General features: G+C 42.7%; 1 protein-coding gene across 2 annotated transcripts in view; it reads left to right on the top strand.

The window, feature by feature from the left end:
- LOC120053877 (solute carrier family 66 member 2-like) overlaps nucleotides 1-11,435 on the top strand; it is a 91,583-nt gene extending 80,148 nt beyond the window's left edge. For both annotated transcript variants that reach the window (XM_039001159.1, XM_039001160.1), the window contains exon 5: nucleotides 8,342-11,435. In XM_039001159.1, the coding sequence (XP_038857087.1) occupies nucleotides 8,342-8,516 (175 nt within the window). In that variant the 3' untranslated portion in view covers nucleotides 8,517-11,435. The remainder of the gene's footprint in view (nucleotides 1-8,341) is intronic.
- Nucleotides 11,436-20,691: the final 9,256 nt, after the last annotated feature.

Here is a 20,691-nt window from a genome sequence, read left to right as displayed (position 1 = left end):
GCGTACTGCATTAGCATCAAATAGCCCCCGCGATATGCAACTTTTCAGGGAAGTCAGGAACCAATATACACAGGCAGCTAGGAAAGCAAAGACTAGCTTTTTCAAACAGAAATGTGCATCCTGTAGCACACACTCCAAAAAGTCCAGGGAGAATAAGAGCACCTCCTCCCAGCTGCCCACTGCACTGAGGTTATGGAAACACTGTCACCACCGATAAATCCAAGATAATTGAGAATTTCAATAAGCATTTTTCTACGGCTGGCCATGCTTTCCACCTGGCTACCCCTACCCCGGTCAACAGCCCTGCACCCCCCACAGCAACTTGCCCAAGCCTACCCCATTTCTCCTTCACCCAAATCCAGACAGCTGATGTTCTGAAAGAGCTGCAAAATCTGGACCCCTACAAATCAACCGGGCTAGACAATCTGGACCCTCTCTTTTTTAAATTATCCGCAGAAATTGTTGCAACCCCTATTACTAGCCTGTTCAACCTCTCTTTCGTATTGTCTGAGATCCCCAAAGGTTGGAAAGCTGCCGCGGTCATCCCCCTCTTCAAAGGGGGAGACACTCTAGACCCAAACTGCTACAGACCTATATCTACCCTGCCCTGCCTTTCTAAGGTCTTCGAAAGCCAAGTTAACAAACAGATCACCCACCATTTCGAATCCCACAATACCTTCTGCGCTATGCAATCTGGTTTCCGAGCTGGTCATGGGTGCACCTCAGCCACGCTCAAGGTCCTAAACAATATAATAACCGCCATCGATAAGAGACAATACTGTGCAGCTGTATTCATCAACCTGGCCAAGGCTTTCGACTCTGTCAATCACCACATTCTTATCGGCAGACTCAACAGCCTTGGTTTCTCAAATGACTGCCTCGCCTGGTTCACCAACTACTTCTCAGATAGAGTTCAGTGTGTCAAATCGGAGGGCCTGTTGTCCGGACCTCTGGCAGTCTATATGGGGGTGCCACAGGGTTAAATTCTCGGGCCAACTCTTTTCTCTGTATCCATCAATGATGTTGCTCTTGCTGCTGGTGATTCTCTGATCCACCTCTACGCAGACGACACCTTTCTGTATACTTCTGGCCCTTATTTGGACACTGTGTTAACTAACCACCAGACGAGCTTCAGTGCCATACAACTCTCCTTCCATGGCCTCCAACTGCTCTTAAATGCAAGTCAAACTAAATGCATGCTCTTCAACCGATCACTGCCCACACCTGCCCGCCTGTCCAGCATCACTACTCTGGACGATTCTGACTTAGAATATGTGGACAACTACAAATACATCGGTGTCTGGTTAGACTGTAAACTCTCCTTCCAGACTCACATTAAGCATCTCCAATCCAAAACTAAATCAAGAATTGGCTTCCTATTTCACAGAAAGCGTCCTTCACTCATGCTGCCAAAAAGAACCCTCGTAAAACTGACTATCCCACCGATCCTTGACTTCGGCGATGTCATTTACAAAATAGCCTCCAACACTCTACTCAGCAAATTGGATGCAGTCTATCACAGTGCCATCCGTTTTTTCACCAAAGCCCCATATACTACCCACCACTGCGACCTGTATGCTCTCGTTGGCTGGCCCTCGCTTCATATTCATCGCCAAACCCACTGGCTCCAGGTCATCTATAAGTCTCTGCTAGGTAAAGCCCTGCCTTATCTCAGCTCACTGGTCACCATAGCAGCACCCACCCGTAGCACGCGCTCCAGCAGGTATATTTCACTGGTCACCCCCAAAGCCAATTCCTCCTTTGGCTGCCTTTCCTTCCAGTTCTCTGCTGCCAATGACTGGAACGAATTACAAAATTCACTGAGGCTGGAGACTCATATCTCCCTCACTAACTTTAAGCACTAGCTGTCAGAGCAGCTCACAGATCACTGCACCTGTACATAGCCCATCTGTAAATAGCCCATCCAACTACCTCATCCCCATACTGTTATTTTTTTAATGTATTTTGCTCCTCTGCACCCCAGTATCTCTACGTATGCACTCATCTTCTGCACATCTATCATTCCAGTGTTTAATTGCTATATTGCTATTTTTCGCCACTAAGGCCTATTTAGTGCCTTACCTCCCTTATCCTACCTCATTTGCACACCCTCTATATAGACTTTTTCTATTGTATTATTGACTGCATGTTTGTTTATTCCATGTATAACTCTGTGTTGTTGTTTGTGTCGCACAGCTTTGCTTTATCTTGTCCAGGTCGCAGTTGTAAATGAGAACTTGATCTCAACTGGCCTACCTGGTTAAAAAAACGTGAAATAAATATAAAGAAAGAAAGAAAGAAACAGATCAATCATCAATTAAACTAAATCAGATAGCTCGCTACGGCCCACTGCCTAAAGTTCAGTAGCCGAAGTCTACGCCCCTTCATCTGTGATTGGTCAACAGTATGGATTCTTTAATGAAGTGTTTGTCGTCATTCAATGGCAAACGACTTGTTTTCATGCACATTTTTTCACTTGAGAAATACTGCATCAAACATCATAGACTAAGACGTCAACATTAATGACAGAATTCTTGATTATGCAAGGCACTGAAGTTCGCTTCGCCTAGCCGAGTTCTGCTAGGAGCAAACCGAAACTAGTATGCAGATGCCTTAATAGTATCCCACCCAGAATACTCCACATGGGGTCCCTTAGGTGAGGAGTGTTAATGTCTCATCCTCTCCCTTTCCCTCTCGCCTTCTCTCCTCGCCCTCTCCTCTCCCCCCCTGTTCTTCCCTTTCCCTCCTGTCCTTCCTTTCCTTTCTTCCACTCTCCTCCTCCACCTCTCATCCTCTCTCATCTGCTTTCCTCTCCTCTTCCCCTGTCAGTACAGTAATTAGCTCAGAGACTCAGAAAGGAGGGAACAGATGAGCCCTCATGCAGGGCGGGAGAGAAGAAGAGAAGAAGGGAGGAGAGTAGTGATGAAGGGGAGGAGCTGAGGGGAATAATGTTCAGGTGGTCTAACTCCTCTGATGGTTCAGGAGGAGTTCACTGTAAATGTCACTTTCTGCACTCTTAGTGCCGCCGCAGTCAGCAACCTTTCAGATGCTCCATCTGTGTTCCAAGCCTCTGTAAGAAAAGCCAAATGGAGGCCTGACAGCTCTCGCTCAATACAGCGCACAATCACTGCCGGAGCCAGATACCTATCAGTACACCCATACTCACCTCATTCACACGCTCCCTCCAACTGGCTCTCTGTCACTTTTTATTCTGCAACTATCCTCACCGGCATCTGCACCACTACAGTATATCCTCCTGTTCCCTCTGCATCTGGTGAAGTGGTGTATAGGGTGATTTGCTGATGCTCTGTGTTTGTAAATTGTGTGTTTGCATGAGATGAATACATATTTTTGAGATAATAAAGATTAGGTGTCTAATAAGAGATAATCTCACTCTCTCTGACACACATTTTCTCTCTGTTTGTCCTTCCTTCACTCTCTGTTCCCTCTGCTATGCTCTGCGACTTAGGGTAGATGAAGGTGTCAGGTTAGATGGGATCAATGGGGGAATTGTCCGGACTCACGTTGGACAGCGTTAGTGGGGGGCCCAGGTTGAGAAACAGCGTGTCAGTTTTCTAATCGATGCCATAATTACTTCTCCTCCCTACAAAGGCCACCCAAGACCCCGCTCAATTGTTTACTCAGTATTTCCTTCATCTGCTGTTGATTCACCGAACAAATGACATGTGTAAGAGTGTGTGTGTGTGCATGTGAGAGAGAGGGGGGGAGAAAGGTAGAGTCATGAGTGAGAGGGATGGAGACCAGAAGTGCGTTCAGTTCGCTTGAATGTTTGCTATGTTGTGGAATGTTTTGTACTGAATGACACGTTTCCCCCAAACTTTCTTTTACGTTCTTGAACAGACTTTGAGGTATGTTTACTCCCGTTTGGTGGGGGTGGAAAGGTGTGGCTTGAAGCAATGAGTGACTTATTTAAAGGGCAGTGGCCATGCTGACAGCATTCCCCAACTCACAACCCAACCCCTCCCTTTTTTCAATTAAATGTTCCAGAATGTAAAAACGTACTGAACGCAGCCCAGAAGTTGAATGGTGTGGCTAGTGTGTGACAGCATGAGTTTAAGTGGAGGTGTGTTCTGTGCATGAGATTAACGACCTTTAAAGTGCCATTTTGTCTCCATTCTGATGCGCTGCTGTTGGGGCTGCTCTTGTACAGATGACCTGCCCCTGTTAATTACCTCGTTAATGATGTTTGCAGTCTCTGGAGCAATGAAATTAGCAGAGGACTTGGGGCAGGCAGGAGAAAAAAAAGAGGGGGAAATGGTAAAAAGCTAACATTAAAGTGCTTGGGATTAGTGGGAGGGGTTCTGCTGGAGAACTCTCTCTTGTGCGGTAGAGGACACATTCTGAAAATGAATTCAAACAGGAATGTTTTAGTCAATCAAAAGGACTGGATTTCCCTGTGGAATAGCAGCTCAGAGAGAGAGATCATGTCCATCATTGAGCATAGCTCCCATTCCTTCTTTGTTCAAAAGCACATGTACATTCTTTAAAAAAAAGGTTATATCTGGAACCTAAAAGTTTTTTTGGGCTGTCCCCATAGGAGAACCCTTTGAAGAACCCTTGTTAGTTCCAAGTATAATTGTTTTGGGTTCCATGTAGAACACTTTCCACAGAGGGTTCTACATGGAACCCAAAATGGTTCTACCTGGAACCAAAAAGGTTTTACCTGGAACCAAAATGGGGGCAGTCGCATTTTGGAACCCTTTTTTCCAAGAGTGTACTGTAGCCTATTCACATATACTGTATGTCAGTAAAATGTGACTTGAATTGGTTAAGGAGGACATTCGAGTCATCCTTTGTCCATTAATGTAGCAAGATATGAGTTTCTCCTCACACTCATACAACTACCTCTAAAGTGAAGACTGATGTATGCTGACCTACTGTACACCTTATTACGCAGTGAAATTTTTCTTCCTGGTCTGTATACAAACTCACATCATATGTGTATGCTATAGATGTGTACACATACACATGCACTCATCCTTATTTCACCCCATACACACCTCATGTGAACATACACATGTTCTCACCCTATACAGCTCTATAACAACCCAGTGATTGGCCAGTCGAAGCTGCAACCTCACCTTGTCCTCATTGTACCCCAGTCATAATAATGTGTTTGTATCATGTCACCGGGCTGTACCAATTGCCAACGTAGTATTGTTCAGTGATAATGGATCATTCGTTACACTGGGGCTCATGGGAAGAGAGATGAGTTGACATGGGCAAGGAGAGCTCAAGGAGAGCTCAAGGATAGCGTGGCAGCCATTCCCTGTGTTCATTAGAGTTGTTCTGTCCTGTGATAGACTCATTGGCCACTCTGACCTTAAAACTTCTTGCGACTACAGGGGGTGCTGTTCCGAATTAGCATTTTGTCGTCTCCAAATTAAACTGCCTAGTACTCAATTCTTGCTCGTACAATATGCATATTATTAATTCTATTGGATAGAAAACACTTTCTAGTTTCATACAACGTTGGAATTATGTCTGTGGGTGACCCAGAACTCTTTCTACAGCGAAATCCATGACAGACAGTGAAAGGTCTGAGAGCGAAGCTCTGGTTTCAGATCAGTTTTTAAGGTCTCTGTGTATCCTATGGAACGACACGAACTGCACCCGCCTTCCCCTGGATGTCAGTAACCAATGAGAAGTGGAATGGGCCTTCTAGGTAGCTCTCAGAGGTTATAAAAGACCAAGGAGTGAGAGTAGCCCCCCTTTCGACGCTCGCCCTTACGCAGGAAGGGACCTCCGGATGCCATTTTCACAGGCTCGGTTATCAACGTGAAATGTATCCGTCTGTAATTTAATTCGATATAGGACTTAGAAACATCATAAGGTAGTTAATTTAAACCGTTTTATAGCAATTTATATCCGTTTAGTGCGATTTTGATGCATTTCTATGTGAAGCACCGGGCACATTTCGGGGTCCCGGTCGAACGTTAGCGGGCATTTAGACGGACAAAGGACATCTTTCGACCAAAAGAAGATTAGACCCAAGAAAGAATACATTGCCCAAGAATCTGATGGAAAATCACCTCATAGTAAGTAATATTTAATATGATAAATCGTTGTTCTGTCGAAATATTTTAAACGCATATTTCGCCATTTTGTTTTCTATCCCTTCGCTTGGCGAACCCTGTATTGCACAGTAAGGATAATTTTAGAAATGTAAATCAGCGATTGCATTAAGAACTAATTTGTCTTTCGATTCCTGTCAACCCTGTATTTTTTAGTCAAGTATATGATTAGCTATTGATTAAACTAGATCACTCTGAAAGATGGCGACCGACTTTTCCATGCTGGTTTTGCTACCATCTTCATTGTATAACCACGGTTTTTTATGGCTAAATATGCACATTTTCGAACAAACAATATATGTATGTTGTAATATGATGTTACAGGAGTGTCAACGGAAGAATTCTGAGAAGGTTAGTGAAAAAATTAATATCTTTTGGCGATGATTACGTTATCGCTATTTGGCTTGAATTGATGCTCTGGTATTGTTTGCATATGTGGTATGCTAACTTATCGATTTATTGTGTTTTCGCTGTAAAACGCTTAGAAAATCTGAAATATTGTCTGAAATCACAAGATCTGTGTCTTTCCATTGCTATGCTTTGTCTATTTTTATGAAATGTTTTATGATGAGTAAATTGGTCATACACGTTGCTCTCTCTAGTAATTCTAGTCCAGTTGTGACTGTGGGTGCAATTGTAAACTGTGATTTCTACCTGAAATATGCACATTTTTCTAACAAAACCTATCCTATACCATAAATATGTTATCAGACTGTCATCTGAGGAGGTTTTTTCTTGGTTAGTGGCTATCAATATCTTAGTTTAGCCGAATTGGTGATAGCTACTGGTGGAGAGAGAAAATGGTGGACAAAGGAAAAATGGTGTATTTTGCTAACGTGGTTAGCTAATAGATTTACATATTGTGTCTTCCCTGTATAACATTTTAAAAAACAGAAATGATGGGGTTATTCACAAGATCTGTATCTTTCATCTGGTGTCTTGGACTTGTGATTTAATGATATTTAGATGCTACTATTTAATTGTGACGCTATGCTAGCTATGCTAATCAGTGTGGGGGGGTGGGGGGTGATCCCGGATCCGGGATTGATACTCGTGAAAGGTTAATGACGTGCTGAAGTTGTTCTCTGTGTTATCCTCAGAACTGACAGTTGACTGATAGTCCCACACCCATTCCCAGGCCTCTCCTGTTCTGCTCTCCTCTACTCTGCCCGGCTCAAATGAAATGAATAAACAAATTTTTGCATGAATACCGGTGGGATGGAAATGGCCTGAGGAAAGGGAGAGAGAGAGAGAGGAGGAGGAGGTGGATGGGGGAAAGCTGTTCAGCAGTCTGTCTTCAGTTCAACCCTGTCACATTCTCTGTTACGATGGTAATCATTCTCACTCAAAACGTTCTTTAAAAAGTTTTACTCTAACTTTAGGGAAGTTAGACTATTGGCTGAGCTCTAAACTCATATGGAGATGGCTACTGTGCTCCTCTGAGGGTATTAACCTGCATTGCAGATGTCTAGGCAGCGCTCTGCCTGATCAATCATTGTTATGCTGGCCGATTTACTCTGTTTATTGATTGTTTATCTTCTGTTCTATTTTCCTACTCTCAGACATTGTTGTATACTGATTTCAGACTGTACTTATGAAACAGTGATACTGTTGAGTCCTGGTATCAGCTTGTTGCTGTGCCTGTCTGTACGTGTATACAACAGATGTGGTTTTCCCAAATGTGGATCTTGGAAAATAAAATGTCTCTCTTGCATACCTTGCTACATATTTCCTCTTTGGGTAAATCCATTTGAATTCAGTCACTTTTTGACAGCACCCCTTTTGATTTGAATGAAACCTTCCATACATATTTGCCCATTGTAGAAGGGCTCAGAGAGTGACTTTTTGGACCTGAATGCCAAAACAAGAGATGAAGGTGCTCAAAGTTGACCTATTTTGCATACTCACCATACCATGAGACATCCATGTCTTCATCAGTGGAAAAGAGAAACGGTTGACATTGATCTAGTTAAAAAGCTTACAAACAGTGATGTTGAACTATCTTTTGTATTGAAAATCATTTTTTTAACCTTAAACGTCAATGATCAAATGTTTTAAATATTTGCATATGTTGTAGCTTAAACCCTATTTTATATAATCTGAAGTTGTTGTGTTGTGCCCGCCATCGGTTGAGACAACATGCTCTTGAATACAGGGTTTTTAAATCAAAAGGAGGGATGCTGTCAAAAAGTGATTGAATTCATATGTATTTACCTCTGTCTCGCTCCTTATCTCTCTTTTATAAGTGTGAAGATGGTGCTGCTGTGGACTGCTGGAGACATCTTCAAGACGGCATACTTCGTGATGAACGACAGCCCGTTTCAGTTCTGGGTGTGTGGGGCCGTCCAGATCCTTATCGACGTAGCCATCCTGCTGCAGGTGCTTTACTATGGACAGGACATCGGAGTCAAACTGGGCTGAACCCTCATAACCTTCTCATACACACATGCTCTTAATCAAAACTTGTGCCTTACATGTCTATTTTTTTTATTAGATAGAGAATACCAGAGAGTGTATGTTTTTCTCTTTGAGGCTATTTATTTGTTTTCATGGGTCATTTTTTGTGGTAGTTACTGATCGGTAGCAGAGCAGCCAGGCACTGTGTGTTTGTGTGCGTGTAAATGTGTTTTTGCTTTTACTATCCTTGTAGGGACCAGAAGTCCTAACAAGGATTGTAAAACAAAGAAGGAATTTGGACAAGTGGGGACATTTTGTGTGTGGGGGTGACTCCATTGTGTTTTTAAGATTAAATATAGACATATGTATGTGTTTGTCAGTGTGTGTCGCCATGGGCATTCGTGACACTTAGGAGCAGGGAAACGCCACAGAATGTACACATTACAGTATATCTACAGGAAGCATGGGCCACATTCATCTCTCTAAAACAGCTATTTCTGGACAGTTTATATATGCTTTGTCTTACCATCACAGACGGGAGGTTTCTACTCACCAGGAAGAACTGCCTTTGACTCAGAGGGAAAGGAGAATGAACTGTATTGCAAAATTGGATACTTGGTATCACAGCTATCTAAATCAACAATTCTCCATTCTGTCTTATCACCCACATACAGCACAATTATATAAGGATCCATTAAAACATACTGTTAGTCTTGGATTTTTCCTTTAAGCTTTGCTAACGAGTACTCCTGCCATACTGAAGACGTTTCAATGGTCAGTTGTGAGGGAACATTGTAGAATAAATTGTTATGGTATTCTGAGTCTGGTCATTTAGAGAGAAAATAATGGAGACTTCCCGGCTCATTTAGTCTGTGGTCACATCAGTGTCGGTCGTCAATTTCATGCTGTTTAGTTTTACTGAGAGCTATCTGAGATGACTGAGCTGTGTCTTTTGGTTGGGAACAGCTTTATTGTCATCAGAGGGACATTTAGTTTTCTCTCATTTGACGCCAGTCATGACCATCACAGTCCTCATAAATGGTTTAACGCTATAGAGACCCTGCTGAAATGAAGAAAGAGATAGATGAGATAGATGGATGATCAGCTGAATGAACGTCTGTGCCTGCCTGTCTTCCTAAATGTGACCTTTATGCATGGCCAGTCTATATGTGGCTGTGGCCTCCCAGGGCTGAGACTGTGACAATAATTTGCGTGGCTAATGTTTGCACAGCATGCAGAAAGACCCCCGCCCCGTTAGGTTTCCCATCAGTAGCTGACAGCCCTTCCTGCCTCTGCTTGGCAGTGTGAAGCTGAAATCCAGGGCAGATACAGGTAACTGCCAAAATAAAGGAAACCCCTCCAAAAAAGTGTCTTAATATGGCGTTGGGCCACCACGAGCCAGAACAGCTTCAATGCACCTTGGCATAGATTCAACAAGTGTCTTGAACTCTATTCGAGGGATGCGACACCATTCTTCCTCGAGAAATTACGTAATTTGGTGTTTTGATGGTGGTGGAAAATGCTGTCTCAGGCACTGCTCCAGAATCTCCCATAAGTGTTAAATTGGGTTGAGATCTGGGGACTAAGATGTCCATGGCATATGGCTTACATCGATTTCATGCTCATCAAACCATTCAGTGACCACTTGTGCACTGTGGATGGGTGCATTGTCATCCTAAGGGAGAATAGCCATGGTAGCCAAAATAATGACCTGCCCAGCATTTCTATACAGGACCCACACCTGTGTTTAGGCACCTGCTTTCAATATGCTTTGTATCCCTCATTTACTCAAGTGTTTCCATTATTTTGGCAGTTACCTGTAGATTGCCTGTAAAAAGTGTGTGATGCCATCCTCCAGATAAAGAAAATAAATGTAGGCTTGGCTTGAATTCTATTCATTTCAAGAGGTGTTCATTTAGGTAGCTTAAAGGACCATACTCAAATCTAACGAATGGGCGTGTTCCTCTGCCAAGGTGTTGCTGACGCCGCCAGATCTTACAACGCCTGGAAAGGTATTATATGTATCAGCTAACCACATCATATATTATAGCAATCTGTCAGTCGATGACACAGTCAATGACTTGGCATGAAAACACTGGTTGATGCATGCAATATCTAAGCAGGGGAACACGACCAAAACCTACCCCCAATCCCCAAATGATTTGATTCTGCATTTTTATGACCTGTATGTTCACATGGTTTTATTGTTTATAAGTATACTTGGCAAAAACAATGACATTATTTATCATCATTCGTATATTGCCATATTATAGTCAGTTAGTACAAGAAGGCTTCTTGTGTTGTTTTCTTATTGCGTCTGTATCCTATCAGTTGCTTTCTTGTGATGTTTTCCCATAAGCTCAGATTGTCTGTGTGTTAATGTGTTCCTCCCTATGTTTAATATACTGGGTCCGGCTAGCCAGCCTTGTATTCCCCAGGAAATGAGGATAACCCTTCCAATGACAATCTATCAAACAACTCTTTATAGAGTATATGTTTTTGCCTTTAAACTTCAAACATACTGAGAGTATATTCATTGTTTTTAGATATGTGTTTGGGATATGTCCACATAGATAAACTATGTGCTTTGTGTGGATGTCAGCTACTGTCAAAATGTTCCCAAAAAAGACACATCTCAAGACTTTTATCAAACGGTGCTGTAATTACAGTTTGGTTGTAAAAAAATGTTTTACAGATGAGATATCTGCATGGATAAACACTGTTTTAAGTTTTAACATCAAAAGATGTACTTTCAAAATTGTGAGCTATGCCAAAGCTAAAACTACATAGGAAATAATATATAAATGTGTTTTGTTGTAAGATCAGTTACTGTCCAAGTGGTCAAATTTACCAAAGTCTGTTGTAGGAAATAAAATTAAAGTGTGTATCTAGGAAATGCTTGTATTTACCGAAACATTCGTTCTTATAAACCATTCATAGCAACACCTGGTCATTTGTCAGATTTCTGTAAGATGATGTGTGTACAGAGTGAGGCGACGGCCAAGTATTTATTTGTGTCGGTTTAATGAGAGTAGGAATACCTGCCTGTGAAACACTGTTCAAATCCTATATTCCAAGCCTCTTCTCCCTGTCATGGTGCAGATGAACTGGGAGATGAATATTCATTAAGAAGCTTCTTCTCCACTCCTGGGTAATGTATTACCATAGCTCCCTATAGGTCTATGTAGAGGAGGTCCAGGGGGACCGTATGTCCAGGAGGAGATTGGTAGAACATGAAATATTAAAACCTGAGGGAGGGAGGGTCTCTAGATTACAGATGAGATATGTCTCTCCTTTCTAATATTCTACATGTTCCGCACTTCTAGACAGGCTCAGCCATTAATGATGCTGTGTCACATTGTCAATGCTGGGTAATCATCTTTGACTCTGGGCCGAGGTGTGCAGGGTGGGATAGGGGTATTTGATATTTTATTAGGATCCCCATTACCTTTGCAAAAGCAGCAGTTACTCTTCCTGGGGTCCACGTAAAACATGAAACATGACATAATACAGAACATTAATAGACAAGAACAGCTCAAGAACAGAACTATATAAATTTAAAAAAGGCACACGTAGCCTATATATCAATACATACACACAAACTATGAAGGTCAAATAGGGGGTATTGCTTTATCTGTTTTTTAAACCAGGTTTGCTGCTCATTTGAGCAATATGCAATAATGTCTCTATATAATACTGTACACTTTCTTGAATTTGTTCTGGATTTGGGGATTGTGAAAAGACCCCTGGTGGCATGTCTGATGGGGTAAATGTGTGTGTGTCAGAGCTGTGTGCATGTTGATTATGCAAACAATTTGGAATTTTCAACACATGTAAAAAGAAGAAGTGATGCAGTCAGTCTCTCCTCAACTCTTAGCCAAGAGAGACTGGCATGCATAGTATTTATATCAGCCCTCTGATTACAATGAAGAGCAAAATGTGCCGCTCTGTTCTGGGCCAGCTGAAGCTTAACTAGGTCTTTCCTTGCTGCACTGGACCACACGACTGGACAATAATCAAGAATAGACAAAACTAGAGCCTGCAGAACTTGCTTTTTGGAGTGTGGTGTCATCTTTACAACCATTGAATCTATATGTTTTGACCATGACAGTTTACAATCTAAGGTAAGGCCAAGTAATTTAGTCTCCTCAACTTGTTCAACAGCCACACCTTGTTTACCAGATTCAGCTGAGGTCTAGAACTTAAGGAATGATTTGTCCCAAATACAATGCTTTTAGTTTTAGAGATGTTCAGGACCAGTTTATTTCTGGCCACCCATTCACTACTATTTTTCCCGTCTGAGATTAAGTTTGGAGTGGAAAAATAATCTTCTGTGTAGAGATTTATGTTTGTATTAACTGGCTGTTACAGGTGGTGTCCCACAGAAAATGTAGGCTCCCAGAGTGCAGTGTGTATTTATCACAGAAAAAGGCTAGATGTGTCATATTTCAAGAGGACATTGCTGTTGTGTCCGAGTCAGTAAGCAAGATGGAAGTAAACAGCTAAGCAAAACAAGACTTAGTGACGGGTGGATGTGGTTTTTTGATTGGAGAGATGTGGCTTGGGGCTAAGATACTGCTCTTTCTACTCTGAAAGGAAATCAAGGACTTAGAGATTACCTCAACACTAGATATGGGAAGCGAAATGTAGTAGTTGCCTGGCTACTCAGACTCCTTGCTCAGGCCAAACGCTCCGCCACGCCCACAACATTAGTTTCCTCTCCAGAATGAGTCTGGATTTGAGTACCTACCCGAACCTTCACCGAATGTAAACACATTCGGGGACGTCTGATTGGTACAGAAACTGATGAGTTGGGCCAGAACCAGAACACACGTTGGTAAAGTGGCGATTTGACAATGTGTCATTGGCTTTGATACTCTGATTGGTTAGAGATTACTTTGTTTCGTATAATGACCCTTGTGCACCTCATCATAACAAACTACTTCAATGATGGCAGTCTTAGACTAAAGTATGTAGCGAACAACAGAGCAGTGGAACAATTTAGTTTGAGTCATCAGGATAATGCAGAAGTATTTTGTCATGCAACACATTCTGCAGGCGACTCTTCTCCAGGCCATCAACTCAAATCAAATTGTCTATGAAGTTATGTGACGAACAAGGCTGTCTTCTCCATCGCCGTTCCCCATTTCATGTTCACTCCTCCAGGCATGTTAACAACTCTGTAATAACCTGAAGATCCCACCATCTACCATTTATTTACCAGGCCAACCACCCCTTAATAACCCATTACTGCCTGGCCCTGGGTAATGAATGACGTGGGCAGACACAGTGGATGTGGGGAGGTAGAAAGGCACAGGAGTCATACATTTAAACCTTCCTAAGTGCCCCTCTCTCTGGGCCCGGGCTAAATGACTCAATATGTTAGTGTAATGAGAAGGGCCATGCGAGAGGCTGGGAGAGAGAGGGTGAAATATCTGCCCTGTCACTGGACTGCAGCTGCTCGCCTGACTGGAACGTTGGGGTTGTTTCCCATAAGTTTCCAGGATTCAAGGGGAGGTGGAAGCCATGCATTTTTCTCCTTATTACTTTAGCTTTCGCTGCTCTTTTTTCCTCGTTGGTATGAAAGGTCACGCGTCGATCCACGCACACCAGCTGTTTCTCCCTGCAAAGACAAAGTAGAGCAGCAATCTTAGCAGACAGGGAAGTTGCTCTTGCTGAAACCCTCACACTGTGCTCCACTCCTTCATCTGCTCAGTAGAGCTTTTCCCTGAAGAGGAGAGACCACCAAGGCTTTTCTCCTTCATACGCCATGTCAACGCCTCATAAATGCATCCCCTAAGCAATTAGCCCTGAATTAGATTGAGGTCAATTTCAGTGATTCCCAGTAGACTCCATTCCATTGTGTTTCAGTTTTTGTGTAACATTTTAATCAATTCCAATTTCTCTCCCACAGATTCCAATTATTTTTCATAAATTCAAATTCAAATTGAACAACCTCTAATCGGGCGGTTAAACATACCACTGTGACTCCATTGTGATGTGCGGAATATTAATCTGGTACAGGACCTATTTCTGCTCTCAGGTAATTATAACTCCCATTCATGCACTTTATAAGTTTATGATGCAGCACAGGCCTCCCTCTGCTGCACAATTCTCCCCCTGTAATAAAAAAAGAGCAGTTTAGGAATTTGAGCATGGTGGTGATGCATATATCAATGTAACTGATATGGGTCATAACCATCACCAGGCTGTGAGTATTTCACTCAAACGGGAAGCAGGGAAATTCCTGAGAGTCATGGCTGTCACAGTCAATAGGATCCAAACACCCTTACTGTGGGACCAGGGAGATAAAGGATCAGAGGGGTTGGCTGTGAATTTTTGTCTGATAATTTACTGCTGTGTATTTTAGGTTTGATCAGTAGGTTTCTGCCAGTGCCAGGAAACATGTGATGCACAAATGTTGGTGATGCTCTTGCGATGTCCTCTCTTCTATAGCCCTGAGAAACTGGCATGGGACGGTGTCAAGGGCTTGCTGGGAAAACTCCTGAACTCTTCACGTGCCCAATGCCAAAGTGGTCTTTTTACCCCCTTATACACCTCTCGCTAATGGAGAATAATTGCACATGCTACCTATCTAACACACACACACACACACACACACAAACACTGCCTTGCTTTAACCTCTGTAACAATGACGTGTCAATAATTATGGCATACTGTGTGTCATTTGTATTGAAAAGGCAGTTCCCCCTTCACTCTTCCCTCTGATGTTTCTGGTCCCAAGAGGAAACATACTAAGATGTAGTTAACATGATTTGGTTCTTTAGAGCAGGTCCTTTGTAGTTAATGCATTGGGAGCATGTTTGTTAGTAACGATGGATAGGCAATTTCATTTCTGTGCTCTTAACTTACATCAAATTAATGGTATATTGAAATAGAATATTAATTGAATACTACTGACAGGCTTCCAATCAAATCATATTTGAGTGTGTCCTCTGTGACAATGTGACAGGTCTGTGACAGTTCAGTGTTGGACTTTGTGTACAGTATATTGTGGCTATGTATGAATAGCCATATTAACATATATTAATTTAGTTTTTTTACATCAATAATTGTATTTTTTATTTTAAAAGTGTAATTTTTTATATAAAAAAATATATGATAATGACCTTCATGGGGGCGGGATTACATGCTCCTACATACAGTCGCTAGTGAAAGTCTACACACCCCTTGCAGTCTTCACATTTAGCTGCCTTAAAATGTCATCAAAATAATATTGGTATAAAAATGTCTCACAAGTACTCCTTTAGAAAAGATAATGTCTCAGAAGTCTTCCCTGACCCTAATTTTGTCATCTGAACACACTCTCTCCATCCACAGACTTAATCATCCAGTGTCTTCGCACTGTGGCTCAAAGTCACAGTAACAGCCAATCAGTGAGAAGAGGGATGTCTAGGTTGCCCCTCTCCCACCACTGCATTATTTTACTAAGCATACAGTCGCTAGTGAAAGTCTACACACCCCTTGCAGTCTTCACATTTTGCTGCCTTAAAATGTAATCTAAAAAGGAATTACAATTTTTTTTCTGTAGATCTACACAATTTACTCCTCTTTTCCAAAGTGAAATAAAAATTCTAGATATTTTCACATTTAAAAAAAAGTATTTATCGATAACAACAATTCACATTTTTTATATTGATAATTGGATTATTTATATTAAAAAAATAATATGGAAATTACCTTCATGGGGGCGGGATTACAATTGCATGCTCCTACATAAGGTCGCTAGTGAAAGTCTTCACACTTCTTCACCTTTTCCTATAGATCTACACAACTCCTCTTTTTCAAAGTGAAAGAAAATAAAATTGCCTCAAAACATTTAATTATCGCAATAAACAATTCTGTTTTGGGCCTCCCGGGTGGCGCAGTGGTCTAGGGCACTGCATCGCAGTGCTAACTGCGCCACCAGAGTCTCTGGGTTCGCGCCCAGGCTCTGTCGCAGCCGGCCGCGACCGGGAGGTCCGTGGGGCGACGCACAATTGGGCTAGCGTCGTCCGGGTTAGGGTGGGTTTGGCCGGTAGGGATATCCTTGTCTCATCGCGCTCCAGCGACTCCTGTGGCGGGCCGGGCGCAGTGCGTGCTAACCAAGGGGGCCAGGTGCACGGTGTTTCCTCCGACACATTGGTGCGGCTGGCTTCCGGGTTGGAGGCGCGCTGTGTTAAAGAAGCAGTGCGGCTTGGTTGGGTTGTGCTTCGGAGGACGCATGGCTTTCGACCTTTGTCTCTCCCGAGCCCGTACGGGAGTTGTAGCGATGAGACAAGATAGTAATTACTAGCGATTGGATACCACGAAAATTGGGGAGAAAAGGGGATAAAATTAAAAAAAAAAAAAAAAAAAAAATCTGTTTTATATAAATAGTGTTTTGATATAAAAAAAAAAATAGTACTCCTTTAGAAAAGATAATGTCTCAGAAGTCTTCCCTGACACTAATTTTGTCATCTGAACACACTCTCTCCATCCAGAGACTTAATCATCCAGTGTCTTCGCACTGTGGCTCAAAGTCACAGTAACAGCCAATCAGTGAGAAGAGGGATGTCTAGGTTGCCCCTCTCCCACCACTGCATTATTTTACTAAGCATGTTTGGGGTGACTGCTGTCACAAAGCACCTCACCTCACCCTAAACCCAAACTATACAGTAGGACTGCAGTGCATCAATTTTAGATTGAATCCCAACCACAACACTGTAGGACTGACAGGCACAGCTGGCATGTAGGATAAAATAGTCTGCTATTGTAAGTAGGGTTTTATTCTCCTCTGTTTGCAGGATGCCGCTGAAGGGCCCTGCCCTGCTTTAGGGAGCAGGTCCCCTGTCATCTCGGTGGCCACCTGCTCCCTAACACCTGCGGAACACAGCGGGCCAGACAGGGGCTTTAGCCCAGGAATTTTACACCACTCCCCATCCCTGCCTACCCCACCTAACCTCCCGCTAGCTACGATATCAGACATGCCTGATGTCCATCTATGCAGTACTCTCTCTTTAAACGGTCAGACTCTCTTTTTCCACTATCTCATCCCGTGTGACTTTTCTCCTTTTTTGATAGGCTAGAATGACTGCAACACGCATACATTTTAGGGAATGCACGTGGGCATGCAACACACACACACACTCACACACACACACACACACACACACACACACACTAGACAGAAGGTGGGAGGAGATTTTCCTCCCCTCACCTGGGTTTTGCTAAAAAGAGACATATTTTCTCCAGTATTACTCACCCTTTATGGCCCTTTTATCCCAAGTGTGAATTATTAACCACTCTGATACACACAGGAAAGAGGGAATCAATGCTGCTCCAATGGTGCAACTCTCTTCAGTTTTTGAGGAAACTTTATTTGTTGTTTTAATGTGACAGAAGTCCATCTATATATGTATTTTGTAGATGGTTAAGTTTTTTGGGCCTACAGTGCCTTCAGAAAGTATTCACACCCCTTGACTTTTTCCACATTTTGTTGTGTTACAGCCTGAATTAGAAAATTGATTAAATTGAGTTTCTGTGTAATTGGCCTACACACAATACCCCATAATGTCAAAGTGGAATTATGTTTTTTGATAAAATTTAAAAAATGAATTAAACATGAAAAGCTGAAATGTCTTGAGTCAGTAAGTATTCAATCCCTTTGTTATGGAAAGCCTAAATATGTTCAGGAGTACAAATGTGCTTAGCAAGTCACATAATAACTTTCATGGACTCACTCTGTGTGAAATAAGAGTGCTCAACATGATTTTTGAATGACTACCTCATCTCTGTACCCTCAGAGGTCCCTCTGTCAAGCAGTGAATTTAAAACACAAAGTCAAACACAAAGACCAATGAGGTTTTCCAATGCCTCGCAAAGAAGGGCACCTATTGGTAGATGGGTAAAAAATAAAAAAGCAGACATTGAATATCCCTTTACACATGGTGACGTTATAAATTACACTTTGGATGGTGTATCAATACTCTCAGGCACTACAAAGATACAGGCATCCTTCCTAACTCAGTTGCCGGAGAGGAAAGAAACTGCTCAGGGATTTCCCTCAGAGGCCAATGATGACGTTAAAACAGTTACAGAGTTTAATGGCTGTGATAGGAGTAAACTGAGGATGGATCAACAACATTGTAGTTATTCCACAATACTAACCTAATTGACAGAGTTAAAAGAAGTAAGCCTGTACGGAACACAAATATTTCAAAACATGCATCCTGTTTGCAACAAGTCACTAAAGTAATACTGCAAAAAATGTGGAAAGGTAATTAACTTTTTGTCCTGAATACAAAGTGTTATGTTAGGGGCAAATCCGATACAACACATTACTGAGTACCACTCTCCATATTTTCAAGCATAGCGTTGGCTGCATCATGTTATGGGTATGCTTGTAATTGTTAAGGACTGGGAGATTTTCAATATAAAAAATAAACAGAATGGAACTAAGCGCAAGCAAAATCTTAGAGGAAAACATGGTTTAATCTCCTTTTCACCAGATACTGGGAGATGAATTCACCTTTCAGCAGGACAATAACCTAAAACACAAGGCCCCTTTCCCTTTCCTTTCCAAATATACAATGGAGCAGCAGGTAAATTCACTGGGGAAGCCAAGCATGGGAAAAAAAAATCACATTACAACCTATGTGTTGCTGTTTGTTTTATAACCTGTTTATTCATATGCCTTGCCGCTATGATATATAGGCCTAAGCCCGAGACAATAAGAAGACAGTGGCAGAATAAATTCACCTTTGTTTCATGACAAAACCAAAGAGCAACATGTGTCCGGTGAAGTCATGTTTCCTACATTTTCGGACTAATAAACAACTATTGCTTTAGAACCACGAAGTTACCGCAAATCGAAATGAAAGCAGGAACTGCCTCAACTATTACAGCACCATTTCAACTTTAACATTTCAACATCATCAAATCACCTATGCTTAGTTTAATAGTGACAACTAAAAGATACCAAAAACTATTTAGTCCAATCAATGTAATATAGATATGATGTGGCTGTCCATGGTACTGATTTGTTTGTGTGTGTGTGTGTGTGTGTGTGTGTGTGTGTGTGTGTGTGTGTGTGTGTGTGTGTGTGTGTGTGTGTGTGTGTGTGTGTGTGTGTGTGTGTGTGTGTGTGTGTGTGTGTGTGTGCGCGCAAGTAGAAAAAACATGTTGACGCACACAACTTGTAGAAAAACCCAATGCCATCCTCCTCTCTTTCATGTTGCCGAAATGGTCTATGACTCTGTCATACATTACACGCTTTTAGGTTTTGTTGTCCTAGGCTACCTGTCTAAAATGCTTGCTCACTAGCCTAACTCATGGGCAATGATGCGCCAGGCCAGCTAGTTAAAATTTGTTACTACACTGAACAAAAATATAAATGCAACATGTTAAGTGTTGATCCCATGTTTCAAGACCTGAAATAAAAGATCCCAGAAACTTTCCAGACGCACAGAAAGCGTATTTGTGTAACGATTCTCGTTAGTGGAAGAGAGAGAGGAGAACCAAAATGCAGCGTGGTAAGTGTTCGTCATATTTTAATAATAACCGAACACGACAAAATACAAAAATAACAAAGTGAAATATAACGAAAACCGAAACAGTCCTGAATGGTAACACAAACACAAAAACAGGAAACATACAAAGCAATCTATGGTCAGAGCGTGACAGTACCCCCCCCCCCCCCCCCAAAGGAGCGGACTCCGGCCGCAAAACCTGAACCTATAGGGGAGGGTCTGGGTGGGCATCTGTCCGCGGTGGCGGCTCTGGCGCGGGACGTGGATCCCGCTCCACCATAGTCTTAGCCCACTTAGGTGGCGCCTTTGGAGCGGCGACCCTCGCCGCCGACCCCGGACTGGGAACCCTATCAGCGGGCCACGAATAGACGGGAGACTCCGGCTGCGCCGGAGTGACGGGCAGCTCCTGACTGACGGGCGGCTCAGGCAGCTCCTGACTGACGGACGGCTCTGGCAGCTCCTGACTGACGGGCGGCTCAGGCAGCTCCTGACTGACGGGCGGCTCAGGCAGCTCCTGACTGACGGACGGCTCTGGCAGCTCAGGACTGGAGGGAGAATCTGGCTGCTCCAGACTAGAGGGCGTCGCTGGAGGCTCCGGACTAGAGGGCGACGCTTGAGGCTCCGGACTAGAGGGCGTCGCTGGAGGCTCCAGACTAGAGGGCGTCGCTGGAGGCTCCGGACTAGAGGGC

This window comes from Salvelinus namaycush, chromosome 9, assembly GCF_016432855.1.
Source record: "Salvelinus namaycush isolate Seneca chromosome 9, SaNama_1.0, whole genome shotgun sequence".
Taxonomy (NCBI): Eukaryota; Metazoa; Chordata; class Actinopteri; order Salmoniformes; family Salmonidae; genus Salvelinus; species Salvelinus namaycush.
The sequence above is the reverse complement of the archived record's forward strand: the minus strand, read 5'-3'. Positions and strand labels throughout refer to the sequence as shown.